This window comes from Vipera berus (assembly GCF_964194415.1).
Source record: "Vipera berus genome assembly, chromosome: 2".
NCBI classification, from domain to species: domain Eukaryota; kingdom Metazoa; phylum Chordata; class Lepidosauria; order Squamata; family Viperidae; genus Vipera; species Vipera berus.
Window position 1 is genome coordinate 63,353,533 of NC_138203.1, and position 23,382 is coordinate 63,376,914.

At 43.9% G+C, this 23,382-nt stretch overlaps 1 protein-coding gene across 1 annotated transcript in view; it reads left to right on the top strand.

The window, feature by feature from the left end:
* Window positions 1-629: 629 nt before the first annotated feature.
* The window catches only part of FANCC (FA complementation group C), a 69,860-nt gene continuing 47,107 nt past the window's right edge, over window positions 630-23,382 (top strand). Inside the window, exons 1-5 of the mRNA XM_081319362.1 lie at window positions 630-662; window positions 1,022-1,085; window positions 1,410-1,582; window positions 3,541-3,625; window positions 5,676-5,770. Of these exons, the coding sequence (XP_081175488.1) occupies window positions 1,418-1,582; window positions 3,541-3,625; window positions 5,676-5,770 (345 nt within the window). The 5' untranslated portion in view covers window positions 630-662; window positions 1,022-1,085; window positions 1,410-1,417. The remainder of the gene's footprint in view (window positions 663-1,021; window positions 1,086-1,409; window positions 1,583-3,540; window positions 3,626-5,675; window positions 5,771-23,382) is intronic.

The window sequence follows — 23,382 nt, forward strand, 5'->3', positions numbered from 1 at the left end:
GATTTTAAAGTGTTCTGCCTAAATATTCCCTACCCAAAATGTTCTCATTTCCTTCCTTGGTTTCACTTAGTTTTGATAGTATAGACCTTTGCTAGCCTCTTGGAAAGGGATAGACTGATGTTTGAGTGGCATGCATAGTATGAGTGAAATCATTGTTTTTCTTGGCCTGTTGGGAAGTATGCAGGTATATTAAATATTTCAAATGAAATGGAAAAAAGGATTTGCTCATTAATTTTTTTGTTTCTGTAGTACCAAGATTTCATTCATTGTAAAAGCCTTTTAAGCCTTTTTCTTTTATTATTTTGTAAACTGAGAAACTACCATGCAGTAAATTGGCAGGCACAGCCCCCAGCTTTCACTGAAACCATGCAGGGCTCAATTATATTTGTTCACTAATCTGTTAAAAATTATCTCTTTATGGGTCATCTTATATTATCTTGATCTATGCAGAAATAGTAACATTACTTATGAATGTATATTTAACATCTGGGGATCTGACATTTGCAACATTGTGTTAAAGATGGGTGTACAACATTTATAAGAAATTACTCTGTCTTCATTAGTTATACCTGTGGGAAGTGGGAGAAAAAAGACTTAAGGGTGGAAGAAGCTATGAAAAATCTTTATGAAAAGTACTGCTGTCTTGCCAATCTTTAAACCCCGTGAGTATGTAATGAACTAGCATCATGTTTATAAGCTAACCAATATGCACTAAATGGTAATTCTTGGAATTATTATACCACCTTTGTGTAAAATGTCCAGCTGAATTGGTTAAAGAGTAGGGTGGGAACTTGGACTGTATTTCCTTGGAGAGAGTGGGGAGGGAGGAGGGAGGGAGGGAGAGAAGGAAAGATAGAAGGAAGGAGTTACCCCTTCTCTGCAAGAATTGTATTTAGTTTATGGTCAATATGCATATTACATGGACATTTATGATTCATTTTATTTTAAAAGCTTTTGGATTTGTGAATGCTGAGAATTAACAGTGTTTCTCTTATTCCAAACATGTGGTTTTTGGATGAAGTATTGCAGCTCAAGGATGTCCGTAGTTTAAAAGTTGAATCCTGACTGCAGTTGTTTCTTGCTGGGTATGGATTTTGCATGCCAGTGTATGTTTCCTTGATCATTGATAACAATTCTATTTTTCTGTTCTTGTCATAAAATATTTAGTAAACAAAAACAAAAGGACAAGTGCTAGTAAAGTGGTGCATTTTGATATATGGATTGCTTTTTATTCCCTCCCTCTTAGTTTTCACACACAAAGCCATTTCCTTTTAGAAACGACTATGGTAATGCATCTCATCATAAAAGCTGTACAAATTTTTAATTCAGTATCTCATAATGTAATAAGAGTTATTAATACTTGCTAAGAGAAAGGCTTTTTTCATTTGTTCCCCTCCTTTTTTTTTAAGATGACAGAATGGTTGAAGATAGTGGAGTCTCTAACTCAAGCATTGAGTTTTGGCTGAACAAGACTCTTGAGTGGGATCAGATCACCACTTTAGAATCTCAGCAAGATGTCTGCCTTCACTTGCCTGAATTACAGGAATTTCTCCTGCAGATTTATGGAGCTTTGAAACATATGGTAAGTGAATTAACTGAAAGAATGAACTGTTTTGAAGACTGTTACAGAAACATTCTGCACCCCACATTTTGACAAGATAAAAAGCTAACAGTAGCACAGAGCCTTGTAGTACTGACCTAATGTATTACTGGATCATAGAAGCAAATTGGAGAAACAGCCATAGGTAATGCAAACAGGAATGTGTTTCCTGTGTTCCTGATTTATTATGAAATGAGCCTTTTTTTTTCTTTTTTTTTGATTGGTTATATTCTCACATGAGAATTTCCTATTCAATGCAGCAAGCTTTTTAAAATACCTTAAAATAAACAAGCATTTAATTCTTATTCTCATGTCATATATTCCATTAGATACAGATCCTTAACTTATAAAATTATAAGTGATCTCTTAAACCTTGGAGTCTGCTGGCTTATTAACTTTATTGTTACTGCTTGCAAAATGTTTTCAGATCACCATTGTGTGATCACAAATAAATATCTAGTTTGCTGCTGCTATTTTGCTTCTTTATTATTAGGTTGCAATAATTTGTAGAAGACAAATTGCAATTAATTAGGGTATTGTTATATGCTGTGTGCACTAAAATATATTTTGTTGATAATAAGCAGTTAGCCTATAAAATTAGTGTAAATAGGAAAGTATTTTTGATAAAATGACAAGTGGCAGATTAGCTACTGAAAAAATTATTTTGTTAGCAATTGCCTATATTTCTGAGGACATAACTTTTTCCCTTGAAATTTTCTAATCGTACTGAATTACTTATAAAACTGGGCTTCAGATGGGCCTTCTGTATTTGACTCCACAGTGTCTAGGGATTGTTCCAAATGTGGATCAAATCTGAAGAATTTATTGTAGTGAGAAGTGATTATTATCTTTGCTGTTACTTGCATATTATCTTGGTTTGCTACCATTTTAAAAGCCATTTTAATATTAGTCATTAAAATTACAAAAAAGAGAAGATGGAAATGCCTAATTATATAAGAATGTTTATTAATTGCATCATGTTTTACTTTAATAGCAAAGCTTCTGTCCATTTGGTTAATTTTTCTTTAGGTTTTTGTAGGTATAGGGCCTGTTAAATTTCAGTTGCAATTTATGTTAAATGTAGCAAGTAGTAATTGAAATATTAAAATTTCTTTATACTGTGGTTGGGACTCAGTCCTTCACATAATGTATAAAATTATGTAAGCAGTATGACATTTTCAATAATTTGTTTTTATTTATTACTCTTATCTTGTAAGTTAAGAGAAAACAACAAAATATTTTTCTTAGTATATTTGTGTGTATTTTTTTCATTTTCCCCCCTCTCTGAAGGAGATAGACTGTTTCTAATTCTGATATATAAAATAAGTAAATAATAAATAATTATTTTGAACTTCTATAAAAGCATTGTGTTGATCCACAAAAAGTTGAACTGGCTGGAAAGACGTTAAAATACTTTAAATCTCAATTTACAACTTTAATGTTTTCTTTTTGCTGTCTTGATTTCTATTTTTCAATTGTATCTCTGTAAGAACAATTGAATAGACTAGTGGTGTAGTGACTATAGTATGTAAGACAGTAGTGTGAACAGTTGTGATTGCTTGTGCATAGCTCTAGGTGTAAGGTGTAAGTGAGGAGTAGTTGGTCTGGTGGTCTGGGAATCAGGCCTAAGGTTTGTTTAGGTTTACCCAATGGGAGTGGGAAAAGTCCTGTGGAGACCCAAGGACAGGTAGCAGAGGGGGTGGGGGAGGACTAGGGCAGTAGGCCTGTGCTAGGCCTCCAAGGGCTGCCCACCCCCGCATCCTGTGTTCCACCTAATGACCTGCATGTTTGTTTAATAATTTATTGGGGGGAGCCGGGATGGGGGGGATTGCTAAATGAGATGTTTCACTTAACAGCCATTATGACATGTGACCGTCGTGGACAGTCACTATGTTTTGGCATCCACTAATTTCAAAACTAAGCATTCTCTTTAATTTTAGAACTCGACAACTGCAGTCCAAAAATTTCCATTAATTGGTCAGTTATTGGGAAGACTCTGTTGGAATCCTTTTGTCATTGGATATGGTGAGTGTTTATAACTTGTTTTGTTAAAGTACTTTCAATGTAAGTATCAGACAGTGGTCCATCAAGCATAAAACCATATACATTCATTGGCATCAAGTTTAGAGACAAGGATTTTGTAATGAAAACAACAGTTGCCCAAAATAATGAAAAAATAATTTGTCAAAAGGCCTTGGGAAAAAAAAGCAAAATCCATTTTAAAATGGATAATAACGAATGTTTATAGAATCCAAATTTTTATAAGAGCAGATTTATATACAGGTACTCCTTGAGTTACAATGGAAATTGGGACTGGAACTTGTATCGTTAAGCAATGCGTGCCTGACCAGGTCTTTTGCCAAGACAGCTGCTGACTCTGCAAGGCTGTCTTGCGGACAACCAGGCTAGTGGGAGCAAGAAGATGGTAAAGGTCAGTTGGGCACGCAAAGCGCAGGGCAATAGGGGCTACAGAGTGCAGGGAACCAAAAGAGCAGAAATGAGGGGGAAATTTGAGTAGAATAGAATAGAAGAATAGAATAGAATAGAATAGAATAGAATAGAATAGAATAGAATAGAATAGAATAGAATAGAATAGAATAGAATAGGACCTTGGAGGTCTTCTAGTCCAGCCCCCTACTCGAGCAGGAGGACCTATACCATCTCAGACAAGTGACTGTCTAGCCTCTTCTTAAAAATCTCCATTGATGGAGCGCCCATGATTTCTGGAGGCAAGCTGTTCCACTGGTTAATTGTCCTCACTGTCAGGAAGTTTCTCCCTAATTCCAGGTTGCTTCTCTCTTTGATCAATTTCCAACCATTGTTTCTTGTCCTGTCCTCTGATGTTTTGGAGAATAGGTGGGTGGGGGAGATGAAGCATCCCTGCAGTCATGTGGGCAGGTTACCAAGCATGCAAATTTTGATCGCAAGGGGGGCTGCAGTGGCTGTAACTTCGGGATTTTTTTCAGACTCAACATAACTTTAAACAGTCACTGAACAAATGGTCATAACTCGAAGGCTTCTTGCAATTTTTAGGTCATCTTCTGCAGTTGGTAATATAGTACTGATGTAAACAAGCAGGACTGGTAACAAAAATGGTCCTACTTTAACACTTGCTATATCATCGTGAAGAAACCGTGCACATCAAAATCCTTTCACATACGATACCATTGTAAGCAAACAGTATCTAATACAGCAAAATTGTCTTAGGATTTAAATGGTTAATTAATACATATAGAGTTTTAACATACAGTTTTACAGGGTTTTTTTATAGTGTGACAAGTTTTGAATGATTGAATTTGGACTCTTTATTAACAGAACGGTGATAATTAAAAGTTTCAATACACCAACCTTTGAGTACTTTTGTCATACCAGCTTTTCTTTCATTGCTGTCAGTAGCAGGGAAAATGGAGGAGTAAAATGGTGGCTCTAAATTTCATTTTATTGGGAGAGTGCAGTCAATAGTGGTTGAGGGGAGCAGGGCTGCATGCATTTCCCCTAAAATAGTCTTCTCTAACAAACATTTTGCTTTGACAGCTGCTTATTTATCAGGCAAAAATTAATATAAAGATTCTTAGGGGACCTGTTTGTTTTGATGAAGGTAATTATTTATGAGGAAAGAGATATTTAGGGTTAGTTTTTATGTTAGAAAAATAAAACAGTGCACAAATTTGAATTTAATGTCATAAAACTGTTCTATGTATATAAATACATTTTATGATAAAACTATCAATAAAATAAGTTGCAAAAAATAAGGTGGCTTGATTCAGAACAAGCTAGCCAGATTGAAACTGATCAGATTTAAGTTTGTCACAATTAACTAGGTTCATATTGAATCAGCAAGACAATCAATTAAACCCATCTCCAAATACATTAAAATATGTCTTATATTAAGAGAAGGAAGAATGAAACAGTCTATATAAATGAATTGAATGAGAATGCAATAGAAGAAAAATAACCATAAAGATTTACTTTGTCCTTGTTTTTTTGTTTTTGTTTATTAAAATGAGCAAAAGAGTCTTCTTGTCCTGCTTTGATTTTTTTTAAAAAAATAACCTTATTTGGATTGGTACCACAGATGAATGCCAGAAGATTCTGATGTGCTGCTTATGTTGTCTATACACTGGTGAACCACAGAACCCTCTGGAATTGAAGGCCAACAGCTGGATACAAGTAAGCAAATGAATCCTCCCCTCAGCTGCTTTACATTAACTTAATTATTTAAAGGTGCAGCATCTACAGCATATAGACACTGTGTCATTTTTGAAAACCACTCTAGAGACATACTAGATTCACATTGTATTGAAATGTATTCTCCTTTAATTAAAGTACAAACTCTGCTGTCTCTCATTTTGAACATTAAAAAAGATGTGGTGTTTAGAACCAAAATAATTTTAATGGCCCTTAATTGAATGGAGCCTAGATTCTGGCAGCTTTAAGTAAAGAACAAAGTCCACAAATCAGCAAGCAAGAGAGTGCTATAAAAGCAAACTTTCAATTAGGGGGAAAAATAAGGCAATCTGGATAGAAGCCCTTGTTTGTTTTGAAAACAATTTATATATGCTCTATAATTTTGCTTTTATTTTTGTTTAATCTTTCTAGCCTTGGGAGAAGCTAATTGTATCCAAATTTTATTCACAGACAGCTAAAGAAAACACTTGTGCGCAACATAATTTTTTTTAGTGAGTTCTGAATTAAATTAATCTGCAATTGCTTGAATTTTACGTTGCACAGTCTTTCATGTAAAATCTGATGGCACTTTTTTCCTAAATAACCCCCTCTCTTAATTTACTTGAACCATTTTTAAAAGAAAAACCTGCCTGATCAATTTATTCCATCATTAAGTAAAAAAAATAAGCTTATATACAGAAACTTTCTTTTTTAAAATATAGTTTATTAATTTTTTAACATAATCACAGTATTTGGTAAACAGCGTGCTGTCTGGGTTTATATTTACAAACAATAACAGTCTCTATAATTCTGTAATCCATATAGTAGCTTTCCTTGATTTTCTCTTCTTCCAATAATATTCTCATTTATTAACCTTAAATTAGTACATTTCTTAGTATTTAATAGATAACAATAGATATAACAATTTTTATCTATTTTAATAGATAATATTTTTCTAGTATTTCTACTAGTAACAACCCCACATCAGTGTGAAGCGTCTTTTCTAATTAATCATCTTAATCACCTTAACATAGATCCGGTTTTTAAAGTTCTTTTTTACAGGTGAAACTCAAAAAATTAGAATATCGTGCAAAAGTTCATTTATTTCAGTAATGCAACTTAAAAGGGGAAACTAATGTATGAGATAGACTCATTACATGCAAAGCATGATTTGTCATAATTGTGATGATTATGGCATACAGCTCATGAAAACCCCAAATCCACAATATCAGAAAATTAGAATATTACATGCAATCAATAAAACAAGGAGTGTACATAAAACAATATCGGACCTCTGAAAAGTATAAGCATGCATATGTACTCAGTACTTGGTTTGGGCCCCTTTTGCAGCAATTACTGCCTCAATGCGGCCTGGCATGGAAGCTATCAGCCTGTGGCACTGCTGAGGTTTTATGGAAGACCAGGATGCTTCAATTGCGGCCTTCAGCTCTTCTGCATTGTTCGGTCTCATGTCTCTCATCTTTCTCTTGGCAATGCCCCATAGATTATGGGGTTCAGGTCAGGCGAGTTTGCTGGCCAATCAAGCACAGTAATCCCACGGTCATTGAACCAGGTTTTGGTGCTTTTGGCAGTGTGGGCAGGTGCCAAGTCCTGCTGGAAAATGAAGTCAGCATCCCCATAAAGCTCGTCTGCGGAAGGAAGCATGAAGTGCTCCAAAATCTCCTGGTAGATGGCTGCGTTGACCCTGGACTTAATGAAGCACAGTGGACCAACACCAGCAGATGACATGGCTCCCCAAATCAACACAGACTGTGGAAACTTCACACTGGACTTCAAGCATCTTGCAGTGTGTGCCTCTCCATTTTTCCTCCAGACTCTGGGTCCTTGGTTTCCAAATGAGATGCAAAAGTTGCTCTCATCAGAAAAGAGGACTTTGGACCACTGAGCAACAGACCAGGTCTGTTTTTCTTTAGCCCAGGTAAGACGCTTCTGACGTTGTTGTTCAGGAGCGGCTTGACAAGAGGAATACGACATTTGAAGCCCATGTCCAGGATCCGTCTGTGTGTGGTGGCTCTTGATGCACTGACTCCAGCCTCAGTCCACTCCTTGTGAAAGTCCCCAACACTTTTGAATGGCCTTTTCCTGACAATCCTCTCCAGGCTGTGGTCATCTCTGCTGCTTGTGCACCTTTTTCTTCCACACTTTTCCCTTCCACATAACTTTCTATTAATGTGCTTTGATACAGCACTTTGGGAACATCCAACTTCTTTTGCAATTACCTTTTGAGGCTTTCCCTCCTTATGGACGGTGTCAATGATGGTTTTCTGCACAACTGTCAGGTCAGCAGTCTTCCCCATGATTGTGATTCCTACTGAACCAGACTGAGAGACCATTTAAAGGCTCAGGAACCCTTTGCAGGTGTTATGGCTTAATTAGCTGATTAGAGTGGGACAGTTTGAGCCTAGAATATTGCACCTTTTCACAATATTCTAATTTTCTGAGATTGTGGATTTGGGGTTTTCATGAGCTGTAAGCCATAATCATCACAATTATGACAAATCACGGCTTGAACTATCTTGCTTTGCATGTAATGAGTCTATCTCATATATTAGTTTCCCCTTTTAAGTTGCATTACTGAAATAAATGGACTTTTGCACGATATTCTAATTTTTCAAGTTTTACCTGTAAATTTATTTTCCCCACAATGTTCAAAAACATTTTTACATGTTAAGATTAAGTATATAAGTCTTTTTCCTCATACAAGCCATCCCAACAATTTTCCATTTCTCATATCATAAAACAAAAAAGAAGAAAAAAAGAAGGAAATAATATACTACTTGAAAAACCTGTCCCTCTTAAGCTAAAATACATTTATGTCCAAAAAATTTTCTATTCTTTTTTACCATATAAACAAATATTTAATCTTTAAGTACTCAGTCTAATAAATTCCATCCACAGCTAATATTTTACAACTATTCAAAACATTCTTATTAATTGAAATTTTCTCAAAATACATTACATTTGAGTATCTAAAACATTTCCCTCATATAAATCATCCTAACATTTTTATATTTCTCATATCATAAACAAAAATACTATGTTACTTAAGGAGCCTATCCCTCTTAAACTAAAATTCATTTATATCCATAATTTTATTTCTTTAACCATATTCAAACAGGTGCTTAATCTTTGAATATTCCATCTGATAAGTCCCACCATCTAATTTCTTAATTCTAACTTTAGCCTCCCCCCCAAAAATATCTTTCCTAATCAATGCTCCGCTGCACCAAAAGGTCTACCCATAGTTTGGTAGATATTTTTGTAAGTACAAGAGACGAGTCAAGTAAGGTGTTTTTATGGGAATATTTTGCCCCTTCGTATTCCTTGAAAATCTTTTTCTTTCTTTCTCTCTTAGTTTCTCTTATCATTTTTTGTCTCTCAAATTCTCGTTCTCCTGACAGCTCTGTAATCCATTTTGTTGAATCTTTTTTCTTGTCCTTAGACTTAGCAATCTTGAAGTATAAGTTGTCTTTCCCATGTCCAATATTTCCTGCAGGTTTTTCTCCACCTAGGTTAAATCATAGTTCCTTCCATTGTTGAATTCCATCTTTAGATCTCTTTCCTCTGGTTTATGTTGAGTTGCCTGCTTTACTTGATCACTCTTATTTTTATTTTCTGAGAGTGTTTTTTTTGTTGTATAGTTAAATTGAAGATGTGTTCATTTAAATTTTCAAAGTTATTTTTAATTTCTTCATGGTTTGAAATCATTGTCATTTATATTAGTTGTAACATAGCATATACATTTCCTCCTGGAAAGTATTTGTTTTTTCTTGGTATGTTTTTTCTGCAGATCTCTGATGTTCCATGATAGCCAAAAATCAAAATTTTCCTTTCTCTGCAAACAGCTTTAGAGTCACAGTTCAATAAGTCTTTATAATTCAGGAAGGTCAATTTTTTCCTAAGTTTTATGGTTCTTGTACATAGCCCAAAATGTTTTCTTTTCTTTCTTTGTTTAGTTAATGCGTTGAAGGTCAGAAAAACAAGTTATCTTTTCCTGGGCTTGCCAGTTCCTGTATTAGAGCAGCTATAATTGTATATTTTCATCCACCACTAGATGTTAGCACCAGTTCGTTTTTCAGTTTTCAAAACAGGCAATTGCCTTGTTTTTATCAATAATCTTTTGCCAAGAAAGTCTTAACTAATTCCACCAATTTCACACTTATCCAGATTTAAGTCTTATATTCATTTCATTTCAGTATTTCTGTCCCCCATAAAAATTTAATTCGCCACTTCCATCTGTGTGAGGGTGGAGCAAAAATCCCCCTCCTCTCACTTTTGGAGGATTTTTGCTTCTTGGTTTTTTTTTTCTTCCAGGAAATCAATTATCAAGTAGAAGAGACAGAATCGGTATTCTTACCCAGTTCCAAACCCGTTATTTACAATCAAGCTTAACCTAGTGCTTTTTGGCTTCGGCTGCTTGTAGCTTGGGCTAGACTGGAGTAAAGCTAACCTTGCTTTTGTTGGTTTCTGGAGGGCTTTTCCCAAAAGACCGGATCAACTGCCGTCTCTCTGTGGTTGGCGGGGCTTCCCTCCTTCTTTGTCGCCTCTCTGGGGCGACTATAGGCCCATTTAGGGTCCCCAAACAGAAAGAATGAGCTGTAGGATGCGGAGCACCGTGATCCCTTGGCTACTTGCGCTACTGTGCAAAACCGGAAGGCTGAAACATTTTCTATTTAGACAACTAGGTGCATCCTTTATAATTATATACTCTGGGGTTTGTGATGGAATAGTAGTTCATTTTGAGGAATAATACTAAAAATACATGAAGTTGAGCCTCTTAATGCAGGTTCTATTGCAGACATGTCAAACTCGCGATGTCACATGACGTGCGACGTATCAGAGCTTTTTCTCCATTGCCGGCAATGGGGTGGGCACGGTTTCCTGGTGACGCGTCCGGCCCCTGTATTGAGATAGTTATCGAAATTGAGGTCTGCTTTGAATTATGAAAACCTGGTTTAATAATTGATAGTAAACTGTTGCAGCTTCATTCCTTCTCATGAGCTATGAAACTAAACAAGTTTCTATTAAGCATAGTTTGCATCACATTCTTTCATTTGTGTATAGCATAACATGTGACTCCATTTCATTAAATCATGGTTTAGTTTCACACAATAACAACATTTGAAGTGCTCTTTGCTTAGTGAATACAGGTAGTCCTTGTTTAGTTAGCACCTGTGCAATAGCTGTTCAAAGTTGCAACTGATCCTTGAAGTTACAGCTGTTGTAGTGTCCTGCAATAATGTTGTTGCCATTTGCGATCTTCCTTGCCAGCTTTCCAAAAGCAAAATGACTGGAAAAACCAGCAGGGAAAATCATAAGTTGCTGTGGTAAGCTTCCCTCCAACCTTCCTGCACACCTTGCCATGCCTTCCCTGAGTCTTTCTTTGCTTGCACAGACCCATGGCCTCCCTGCACTTGGAGGCACTTGGACTGACCCCAGGCCTCCCTGTGCTTGTGTGGACCTGTGCCCTCCTTTCTTCAGCCTCCCTGCACTCATGCGCCACACCATGGAACCTCCCTCTGCCAATTTACGTGCAACCTTCATAGAGCTTCCCAGGGACTCCCTTGCCCTCCTGTGGCACCACTGCACCTTTTACCTGGGACTCTTGCTGCTTCTTGCTTAATGACTTGTCCATCTTGGGAATTCAACTGCAACCGAGACTGTCTAGATTGTTGTCGCTAAACAATGCAGTCCCATGGGATACTTGACAATCACATTGCTTAATCCCAGTCCTAATTGCTTTCTTGACCTGAGGACCACCTGAATGGTTTCTAACCAAGACTTCACTTTGCTCTGAACCTGTATGAAAACATTATCACTAAATTGAGCAAGTATTCGGAGGCAGTGCAGATTATTGCGGGGGATTTTAATCACACAGATCTGAAGCTGGTATTCCCAAAATTTCATCAGCACATTAAGTGTGCAACGAGGGGAAGAAATACTCTTGACAAAGTGTATACAAACATTAGACGGGCATATGAGGTTAAGCCTTTGGCACACCTTGGTGGATCGGATCATGTGTCCCTGCTTTTGACACCAGTATACACACCCCTTAGGAAACAAGTCCTGATACAAACACGGACTGTTACGGTGTGGTCTGAGGGAGCCCTTCAGCAGCTGCAGGACTGTTTCCAGGAGACTGATTGGAATGTGTTTGATCATCAAGACCTGGAAATTTATACATCAACAGTCTTGGACTACATTAGATTCTGCACAGCAAATGTTACTGGGGAAAAGCATGTAAAGATGTATCCGAATAGGAAGCCCTGGATGACAGGGGAAGTCCGGCGATTGTTGAAGGCCAGGAACTCTGCTTTTAGAACTGGAGATCGGGTATTGTATGGTATAGAAAGGGCGAATTTGAAGAGGGGTATTGTTGTGATTCAGGGTCAGCCTGTGGGTTCGGCAGATGGGTCGGATGATTCAGAGGAGGAGGAGGAGGAGGGGTTTGGAGAGCCTGCAGAGGACAGTTCTGAGTTTTCGCAGAGCTCTCAGCCAGGCCCCTCCCATCTGGTTACTACGCAGACCCAGCTGTGTGAGCCTGACAGCGTGGATGAAGATGACCCACAGCTGGCCCTGTTCAAGGACGCCCGACGCAGGAGGCAGTCAATCAGGAGTAAACAGAGGAAGGCAATGGGGCACCTCGGAAGGAGGCAGAGAGAAGCCACGCCTTGAACTGTTTAAAATGGGAATGTGTGGGAGGGCTGGTTTGCTGAAGGCAACCGTTTGAATAGCTCCTGTTTTAGTGGTTCGTGTTTTGTTTTGCTCAGTTTGCTCTGTTTTGGATCTGTTTTGTGTAAATAAATTTGGCGGGCTTCCAGCCTTTTGCCTTTTGTAAAGGGGTTGTCCCTGCCTTTTCTGCAGGGCCGGTAGTAGGCTGGAACAGAACAGTTTGCCTTCAGCCTCCCACCCCCTTAATATTATTATGGAGCAGGTACGTGCTGAGAATGCCCAGCTCGTCCAGCAACTCGCTTTGTTGGCAGTTCAGGTGGGTCAACTGCAAGCTCAGGTCCATGCTGCACCCCCACCATCACCACCACCCAGGAGAAAATGCCAAGTTGCGATGCCGGATAAATTTAATGGCACTCCAGAACTGTTTCCTGCTTTCCTGGGACAATGCCAGCTCTTTATCAGTGTGAGAGCAGCTGATTTCCCCACTGACCAGGATAAGGTGGGGTTTGTGTTAAGCCTTCTTTCGGGTGATGCAGCTCGTTGGGGCACGCCTCTGCTGGCTCAACCATTGTTGGACAACTTTGTGGGGTTTTGTGATCATATGCGTCTGATGTATGAGGACCCTATAAAGACGCAGACTGCTACTCATCGCCTGAAAGCTCTGAGGCAGGGTCAACGCCCCCTACAGGGCTATATCAGCGATTTTCGGCTGCTTAGCCAGGATTCTGCCTGGAATGAGGCTGCGCTTGTGGATGCCTTCCAGGATGGATTGTTGGAGGAGATGTTGGATGAGCTGGCCCTGTTCTGAACCAGCCCTCCTCTGGCCTTGTAAAGGCAAACCCCTATTTAGAAAGAAGAGACTGGAGAGCGTCCAAGGCTAAAAGGCATCCGCCAAGATTTATTACGCAGTTAACAAAAACACTAGAGCTTGTCTTCTCAAGCGGAAAAGTTGCTTTCAGCAACCAGCCCCTCCCCAAACACTCCTTTTATAGAGAGCTCAGGGCGTGGTCTCCCTGTGCCTCCTCCCGAGGAGTCCCACATTCTTTCTTTGTTTGTTCCTGCTCGACTGCCTCCTGCGTCGGGCGTCCTTGAACAGGGCCAGCTGTGGGTCATCATCTTCCGCACTATCGGGCTCACGCAGCTGAGAAGAGGGCCCCGGCTGGGAACTCTGCCAAGCCTCCACGCCATCATCAACCGGTTCGTCTCCCACACGGTCCTCCTCCCCCTCATCTGAGTCATCCGACACATCTGAGCCGGCTGCCGAAACCACAGGCTGGCCCTGAGTCACAACACTATCCCGCACCGCAGGGCCCTTCCCCCGGGTCTGCCGATCCGGATGCGGTCGGGATGGGAACTGTTCGTGAAACGCAGTCACCAACGCAGGGGCATGAACGGCGGTCGCGTCTTCCCATGTGAAGTCCTCCGGCCCGTACCCTTTCCACTCGATCAGGTACTGGAAGCGACCTTTCAGCCAGCGGGAATCCCTGATGCTGGCGACCTCGTACTCGGGGGTGCTGCCTCCATCACGAGTTCCTGATGGGGGAGGTTCCGCTTGGCGAAGTGGACAGGCCGGTTGTTCGAGGACCAACAAGGACCGATGGAAGACGGGGTGCACGCGCAGGGAACGTGGCAGAGTTAAACGATAGGCGACCGGATTGATGACGGCCTCGACTGGGAACGGTCCAAGGTAACGGTGGTCCAGCTTCCTCGCCGGCCGAGTGGATGGTAGGTTCCTGGTGGACAGCCAGACCCGATCCCCCACCGATAGTGGAGGCGTATCCCTTCTCGACCGATCGGCGAACCTCTTGTAGTCGGCCTTGGCCTTCTCCAGCTGCCGTCGCACCAACCGATGGATCGCCTGTAACTCCGCCATAAATTCGTTCGCTGCCGGCTCCGATGAGTCCACGGGAGAAAGGGGGAAAAACCGGGGGTGATAACCCACGTTGGCCAAGAACGGTGTCATCTGCGTGGAGGTGTGCTGCGAGTTGTTAAAGGCAAACTCGGCTATGGCCAAATAGTCCACCCAATTGTCCTGCTGCAGGTTAACGTAGCAGCGCAGATACTGCTCTAAGATGCCGATGACCTTCTCGGTACCCCCGTCGGTCTGAGGATGATGCGCGGACGAGAGGCAAACCTTAATGTCCAACGCCCGCATTAACTCCTGCCAGAAGCGGGCTGTAAACTGGGCCCCCCTATCGGAGACGACTCTATCGGGAAGGCCATGCAGCCGGAACACCTGTTGGATGAACATGCGACTAGTGGCGCGAGCTGACGGTAAGCCGCGACAGGGGATGAAGTGCGCCATCTTGGTCAACATGTCCACCACCACAAACACTGTCGTGAAGCCGGAGGATGGGGGTAGATCCGTCAGAAAGTCCATGGACACAGCCCCCCAGGGTCTCTTGGGTGTTGGCAAGGGCTGCAGTAAACCAGGCGGGGCCCCTGTCGCTGACTTGGCCTGCCTGCAAGGAATGCAGGAGGTGACATAAGACTGGACATCGTGTCGGACTCGGGGCCACCAGAAGGTACGGGAGACCAGGTTCAGAGTCTTGAACAGGCCAAAATGCCCCGCAGCCGGGTTATCATGACACTGGCTGAGGACGAGTCCCCTGAGTGGCCCTCCTGGAACATAGAGCCGGTCACGATAATACAGGAGTCCATCCGCGACCGACCAAGGCGAATCTGGCCCCACCTCTTCCTTCCGCTGAGCCACCCACGCCTCCTGCTGCTGCGCCTCCCGGATCCGAGCCCGTATATCCACCGGCTCCCGCACCGCAGCAAAAGACTCGACGGGGATCACTGTCCTGGGCGGAAGCTTGTCTTCCGCTCGGGTGTATTCGGGCTTTCTGGACAGAGCATCCGCTCTCTGGTTGTGCCCGCTTGGTATGTACCGCACCCGAAAGTCAAACCTCGCAAAGAAGAGGGACCACCGGATCTGGCGTTGATTCAAATTCCGAGCGGTCTGCAGGCTTTCCAGATTCTTGTGGTCCGTCCGGACCTCGATCTGATGCCGCGCCCCCTCCAGATGATGCCTCGAACGCCGCCTTGATGGCCAGCAGCTCCTTCTCCCAGATGGTATAGTTGCGCTCCGAGGGGTTCAATTTCCGAGAGTGATACGCGCAAGGGAAAAGGGTACCGCTGGGCGTCGTTGCCTGGAGTAACACGGCCCCAATGGCAATGTCGGAGGCGTCCGCCTCCACGACAAACGGCCGTTGCGGGTCGGGATGTTTCAAGATGGGCTCCTTCATGAAGGCGTCCTTCAAAGCCTGGAACGCCTGTTGTTCGGGGGCGTTCCACTGGAACCGAGTCTTCTTCTGCAGGAGCCGGGTGAGGGGGGCTGTCAAGGCAGCAAAGCCAGGGATGAATGTCCGATAGTAGTTGGCAAATCCAAGGAGTCGCTGAACGTCCTTCACGCGACGCGGGGGTTGCCAACTCTGCAACGACTCGACTTTACTCGACTCCATGGCGATGCCCTCAGGAGAAATGCGGTGACCCAGGAAATCGATGGTCACCTGGTAGAACTGGCACTTCTCCAACTTGGCAAACAGCCGATGTTCCCGGAGGCGCTGCAGGACCTGACGGAGATGCTGATGATGCGCTTCACGCGACGGGGAGTAAATCAGGATGTCGTCCAGGTAAATCACGACAAACTGGTCCAACAGATCCCGAAAGATATCGTTCATAAAATGCTGAAACACAGCGGGGGCGTTGGTCAGGCCAAACGGCATCACCGTGTACTCGAAATGTCCATAGCGAGTACCAAACGCCGTCTTCCACTCATCACCCGGCCGAACCCTGACGAGGTTGTAAGCTCCACGCAGGTCCAGTTTCGTGAAGATCTTAGCCTCCCGGAGTCGGTCCAAGAGCTCGGGGATGAGGGGCAGCGGGTAGCGGTTACGCACCGTGATGGCGTTGAGTTTCCGGTAGTCACAGCAAAGCCGTAACTCGCCCGACTTCTTTTTGACGAAGAGCACGGGCGCAGACACTGGCGAGGACGAGGGCCGGATGAAACCACGAGCCAAATTCTTTGTCAGGAAGTCCCGCAATGCAGCCAACTCGGGCTCCGACATGGAGTACAAACGCCCCACTGGGAGAGGCGCATCAGGGACTAGATCAATGGAACAGTCATAGGGCCTGTGCGGGGGTAATTGGTCCGCCTCTGACTCGCTGAACACATCAGCAAAGTCGGACAGTTCGGGAGGCAAGGAAACCCCTGAGGAACCCTCCACCTGGCCGGCACAGATATGGCGGGTGTGGTCCACGCACTGCAAACTTGGGAAGGTGACCAAGTTCTGAGACCAATAGATCTGTGGATCATGCGCCCGGAGCCACGCCAGTCCCAAGACCACGGGGAAGTGCAGATCCGAAGTGACGTAAAACTGAATGGCCTCCACATGGGTACTGATGGCCATACACACGGGTTGCGTGGCGGCCGTAATAGGCCCGGACAGGAGCACTCGACCATCGATGGTCTCCACAAGCATGGGCGGATCCACTGGACACTGGGGAACAGCCCATTTGGCCACAAAGGCCGAATCCATAAAGTTAGTGGTAGCCCCAGAGTCAATTAAGGCATGGACCGGAATCCCCTCTGGCTTGCCAGGAAGGATCAGTCGTGCCTCCAGAATCAAATGCCGTGGAGGTTCACAGGCACCGTCGGAACGGCGTCGCTCGGCGTGGTCGTTGTGGGTCGCCCGATCTTTCACACCGTCTAGATCGGGCTCGGGCCGTTTCCCGATAGCAAAGCAGGGGACTTTCTCGGGGCAGGCTTGGTCACTGACGCCCGCTGACGCTTCTTCGGGCAAGAAGCAGCCAAATGTCCAGGGTCCCCACAGTAAAAACACAACCCCTCCGATCGTCGTCTGTCCATTTCCGTCACCGATAGACGGGACCTGGCGGCACCCAGCTCCATTGGCTCCTCCCTCTGGACTGGGGGCTCACGCACAACAGGGGCGGCAGGGGTCTGTGGGGTGGCACGGCGACTCTTACGCTGCTGCAGCCGGGCATCGATCCGCAGACAAAGATGGATCAGCCCATTCAGGTCTGAGGGAATGTCCACGCGGGCCAGCTCATCCAACATCTCCTCTGACAAGCCATCCTGAAAGGCATCCACGAGCGCAGCCTCATTCCAGGCGGAATCCTGGCTAAGCAGCCGGAAATCGCTGATATAGGCCTGTAGAGGGCGCTGACCCTGCCTCAAAGCTTTCAGGCGTCGGGTGGCAGTCTGCGCCTTAATCGGGTCCTCGTACATGAGGCGCATATGGTCACAAAACCCCCCAAAGTTATCCAACAAAGGGCTAGGCTGTGCCAACAGAGGCGTGCCCCAACGAGCTGCATCTCCCGACAGAAGGCTCAACATGAATCCCACCTTATCTCGGTCAGTGGGGAAATCAGCTGCTCTCACGCTGATATAAAGCTGGCATTGTCCCAGGAAGGCAGGAAACAGTTCTGGTTTACCAGCAAATTTATCCGGCATAGCTATCTGACATTTCCTCCTGGGTGGGGGTGCAGCATGTACCTGAGCTTGCAGTTGTGCCACCTGAGCTGCCAGCAAAGTGAGTTGCTGGGTGAGCTGGGCATTCTCGGCAAGAAGCTGCTCCATCGTAGTAATAAGGGGTGGGTGGCTGAAAGCAAACTGTTCTGAACCAGCCCTCCTCTGGCCTTGTAAAGGCAAACCCCTATTTAGAAAGAAGAGACTGGAGAGCGTCCAAGGCTAAAAGGCATCCGCCAAGATTTATTACGCAGTTAACAAAAACACTAGAGCTTGTCTTCTCAAGCGGAAAAGTTGCTTTCAGCAACCAGCCCCTCCCCAAACACTCCTTTTATAGAGAGCTCAGGGCGTGGTCTCCCTGTGCCTCCTCCCGAGGAGTCCCACATTCTTTCTTTGTTTGTTCCTGCTCGACTGCCTCCTGCGTCGGGCGTCCTTGAACAGGGCCAGCTGTGGGTCATCATCTTCCGCACTATCGGGCTCACGCAGCTGAGAAGAGGGCCCCGGCTGGGAACTCTGCCAAGCCTCCACGCCATCATCAACCGGTTCGTCTCCCACACGGTCCTCCTCCCCCTCATCTGAGTCATCCGACACATCTGAGCCGGCTGCCGAAACCACAGGCTGGCCCTGAGTCACAACAGGCCCGTGTGGATATTCCCTCAGACCTGAATGGGCTGATCCATCTCTGCCTCCACACAGTTGACACCATTCTTGGTTTTTCCCCCCTTTCTCCCGTGGACTCACCGGAGCCGGCAGTGAACGACTACATGGGAGAGTTACAGGCGATCCATCGATTGATGCGACGTCAGTTAGAGAAGGCCAAGGCCGATTACAAAAGGTTTGCTGATCGGTCAAGGCGGGATACACCTCCACTATCGGTGGGAGATCGGGTCAGGTTGTCCACCAGGAACCTACCGTCAACACGGCCGGTGAGAAAGTTAGATCACCGATATTTAGGACCGTTCCCAATCGAGGCTGTCATCAATCCGGTCACCTATCGCTTAACTCTGCCACGTTCCCTGCGCGTGCATCCAGTCTTTCATCGGTCTCTGTTGGTCCCCGAGCAACCAGCCTGTCCACTCTGCCGAGCGGAACCTCCCCCATCAGGACATCGTGATGGAGACAGCACCCCCGAGTACGAGGTCGCCAGCATCAGGGACTCCCCTTGGCTGAAAGGTTGTTTCCAGTACCTGATTGAATGGAAAGGCTACGGCCCAGAGGAGTTCACCTGGGAGGACGCGACCACCGTTCATGCCCCTGCTTTGGTGTCCGCTTTTCATGAACAATTTCCATCCCGACCGCATCTGGATTGGCAGACCCGGGGGAAGGGCCCTGCGGTGCGGGATAGTGTTGTGATTCAGGATCAGTCTGTGGGGTCGGCAGTTGGGTCGGATGATTCAGAGGAGGAGGAGGAGGAGGGGTTTGGAGAGCCTGCAGAGGACAGTTCTGAGGCTTCGCAGAGCTCTCAGCCAGGCCCCTCCCATCTGGTTACTACGCAGACCCAGCTGTGTGAGCCTGACAGCGTGGATGAAGATGACCCACAGCTGGCCCTGTTCAAGGACGCCTGACACAGGAGGCAGTCAATCAGGAGTAAACAGAGGAAGGCAATGGGGCACCTCGGAAGGAGGCAGAGAGAAGCCACGCCTTGAACTGTTTAAAAGGGGAATGTGTGGGAGGGCTGGTTTGCTGAAGGCAACCGTTTGAATAGCTCCTGTTTTAGTGGTTCGTATTTTGTTTTGCTCAGTTTGCTCTGTTTTGGATCTGCTTTGTGTAAATAAATTTGGCGGGCTTACTTCCAGCCTTTTGCCTTTTGTAAAGGGGTTGTCCCTGCCTTTTCTGCAGGGCCAGTAGTAGGCTGGAACAGAACAGGTATTAGGAAGGCAAAAGCTGTGTATAGAGGAAAAATTGAGGATCATCTGAGAAATCATGATACTAGACAAGAGTGACAGGGGGTCCAGTACCTGACTGGCCACAAATCTAGTAGTCTATCAGTTGTAGAGAGTAGTGCTTCTCTGGTGGAGGAGCTGAATACCTTCTTTGCCCGATTTGAGGTGACACCAGCAGTGGCTCCAGCAGTGCTGCCAGAGTTATCATCGTTACTTCGTAAAGGAAACGTTGTTAGAGTGGAAGAGGGAGAAGTGAGGCAAATATTAAAGGAGATAAATATGAGAAAGGCCATGGGCCCTGATGGAGTGGCTGGTAGGTTGCTGAGAATCTGCTCAGAACAACTGTCAGAAATCTTTATGAAGATTTTTAATCGGTCTCTGGCCCAAGCCACTGTTCCACCTTGTCTGAAATCCTCTACTATTGTACCTCTGCCAAAAAAATCTAATATAGATAGTTTGAACAATTTCCGTCCTGTGGCGCTTACACCTGTCATAATGAAATGCTTTGAAAAATTGGTGCCGAATCGTATCATGGCTTGTTAGCCTGTTGGATTTGACTCTTGTCAATTTGCATATAAGGGAAAGAGATCCACAGAGGATGCGGTGGCCATGGCCTTACACGCTGTCCTGACTCATTTGGAGAAACAAGGGAACTATGTGAGATTGCTATTTGTAGATTTTAGTTCTGCATTTAATACTATTCTTCCGCATAGACTAGTGCCCAAATTATTAGATCTGGGGCTCCCGCCATGCTTATGCAGGTGGATATTAGATTTTCTATCAGATCGTTCCCAACGGGTGAGGATGGGTTCTCACATCTCTGCGGATCTCAGTATAAATATGGGGACGCCGCAGGGGTGTGTGTTGAGCCCGCTTTTGTACACACTCTACACATACGACTGTGTTCCCTATTACCCCAGCAATAAGATCATTAAGTTTGCAGACGACACAACGGTGGTTGGTCTGATTACTGCTGGGGAAGGGGAGTCAGCTTATAGGAAGGAGGTTGAGTTGCTGACGGAGTGGTGTAGGGAAAATAATTTATTCCTCAATTTTTAAAAAAAACCAAAAGAGATTATTGTGGACTTTAGGAAATGCAAATCGAACATTCATCCACTTATTATTGAAGGGAATTGTGTGGAACAGGTCAGGTGTTTCGATTTCTGGGAATGGAGTTAAGAGATGATCTGACATGGGGAGCAAACACCAAAGTTGTGATGAAGAGAGCACAGCAGAGGTTATACTTCTTGAGAATTCTCAGGAAGCATAGTCTCTCAAAGGACCTGTTGTTGGCATTCTACCACTGTACCATAGAGAGCGTGTTAACCTATGGTCTGTGTGTGTGGTTTGGGAGTTGTACAGTAAGGGAAAAAAACAATGCTGTCCAGGGTCGTAAGGACTGCGTAGAGAATAATTGGTTGTACTCTTCCTACTTTAGATCAAATCTATGCCTCCAGGTGTTATAAGAAAGCTGTGGAGATTGTGCAGGATTGCACACACCCCGGAAATGATCTCTTTCAGCTTCTGCCTTCTAGAAGGAGGTATAGGGTCATAAAGACCAGGACCAGCCGCTTGAGAAATAGTTTTTATCCAAAAGCGGTTTTGTCTGAATGTAGCAGAATGCAGTTTCTGAGAGAACTTCTGTATTTAGTTTTTAGAGTGTTAGAGTGTTTCTAGGGGTTAAATGTGCATATGTGGGGTGGGGTGGTATGTTGATATGTATTTTGTTGTTTTTTGTTGGTTTCTGTGGGGTTGATGTGGATTTCTTCAATTTCATTGTTCTGTATGGGACAATGACAAAGAGTATCGTATCGTATCGTATGAAAGGGTTGGGAGGGGTTGTTTCTGGGGCGAGGGCATCCGGTTAGTCCTCCAAGAAACAGAGACAGCATTAAATTTTTAGGGACTAAGGAATATCTGTACCATTTTTATGATGGTTATTCCTTCATTAACTTTCCTTTTCAGTTCCAACTGGACTTTTTCATTTGCCACAATTTGCAAACACAGTCGTTGTATTGAAAAGCCATTATTATCAACAATTTTCAAATAATGTAGGATTCAGAAACATACATTAAATCTTTGTGTGTAAGTCAAGACTTCTTTCTGCATGCTAACTAAATCAACATACTAAAGTAATAGCCATTACTTTGTAATTATGACAGTAAGCTTTGGGCTTTTACATTTTTTTCTCCTTAAGCGTCATTATGAGAGGGGTTTGAAAATGTTCACTTTCATTTTACATTGATGTGTGACCCAACAAAGAGAAAGATGTGGATTATCCTTTCCAGTAGCAAATTGCAAATTTTTCAGATAGTGATGAAATAGTTGGGAGATCTTACTCTGACATTAGTTAGGAAATAAAGCGTAAGCATATTTTTTTCTCCCATGCACTTGCATCATTTTTAATAATAGAGAAAGTGAACCAGCTATCCTGGAATTGATCTTAACCAATAGGGTACGCTTACTGGCTAAAGTAAAAGTAATGTGGACATAAGGGGAAAGAGACTATGTAATGTTGGAATTCTTGATTGTAATCAGAGCTGAGGCTGACTGTAGTCAAATATACTGTGTACACTGCACTTCAAGAAAACCCATTTTAATAAAACTTAGAACATTGATAAAAATAAAACTTAGAACATTGATAAAAATATTCCATGTCAGGAAAAAGTCATTGGGAAAGAACTCAGGGTGGGTGGGAGTTCCTAAAGGAAAAAGCTACTGAAAGCACAGTAGCAAATAATTCCGAAGGGAGGGGAGAATAGCAGTCAGCAATATAGTTACACAAAATATTAGGTAAGTTATGAAAATAAAAAGTTGGACAGTTACATTTTAGTATGTTCTTTTAATTGTAAGTTTTAATTGTAAACTCTTTCAAGAAAGTTTTTTAAGTGGGAAGCTTTTTTTTTTTTTTTTTTGAAAAGTGAACAAATTACCCAAAACATACATATAGCCTAGAAATTATTCCAGAAAGGTTAATGCTCAGGTTAAACTGAGACTGGCAAAGAGTGAAAAGAGCTGTTTTGGATATGTTCTAAATAAAGAAGCAATACGAGAACTGCTCAGTGAAGATGTCATATAGCTCAGGGGTCCCCAACCTATGGTCTGCGGCCCAGGATCGAGCTGCGGGCTCTTAGCCAGTGGGCCGTGGAAATGGCTGGCCGGTTTACACACGCATGGGTGCACATTTCCCCCACTCATGCTAGCGCCCATGGCTACGTTTGCGCATGTGTGCGGGCACGAACGGGGATGCTAGCGTGGGGTGGCTGTCTGCAGCCCGTTTGCGCATGTGCTACTAGCCCGGGTGGTTTGTGCGGCCCATTCGCGCATGCACAAATGGGGCTGCTAGTGCTGCACCAGTGTGTGTAGCCCCATGCGTATGCAATTTTGAAGCAGCTCTCCTTCCCTCTGGTCCTCAAGCTCAGAAAGGTTGGAGACCTCTGATATAGCTAATCGGTCTCAAGGAAAGTGTGGGATTTTTAAACTACTATTTTTAATTACATCCTCTTTGAGAAGAGGGTATACATTCTATCAGGCAGCTGCTGTAAACA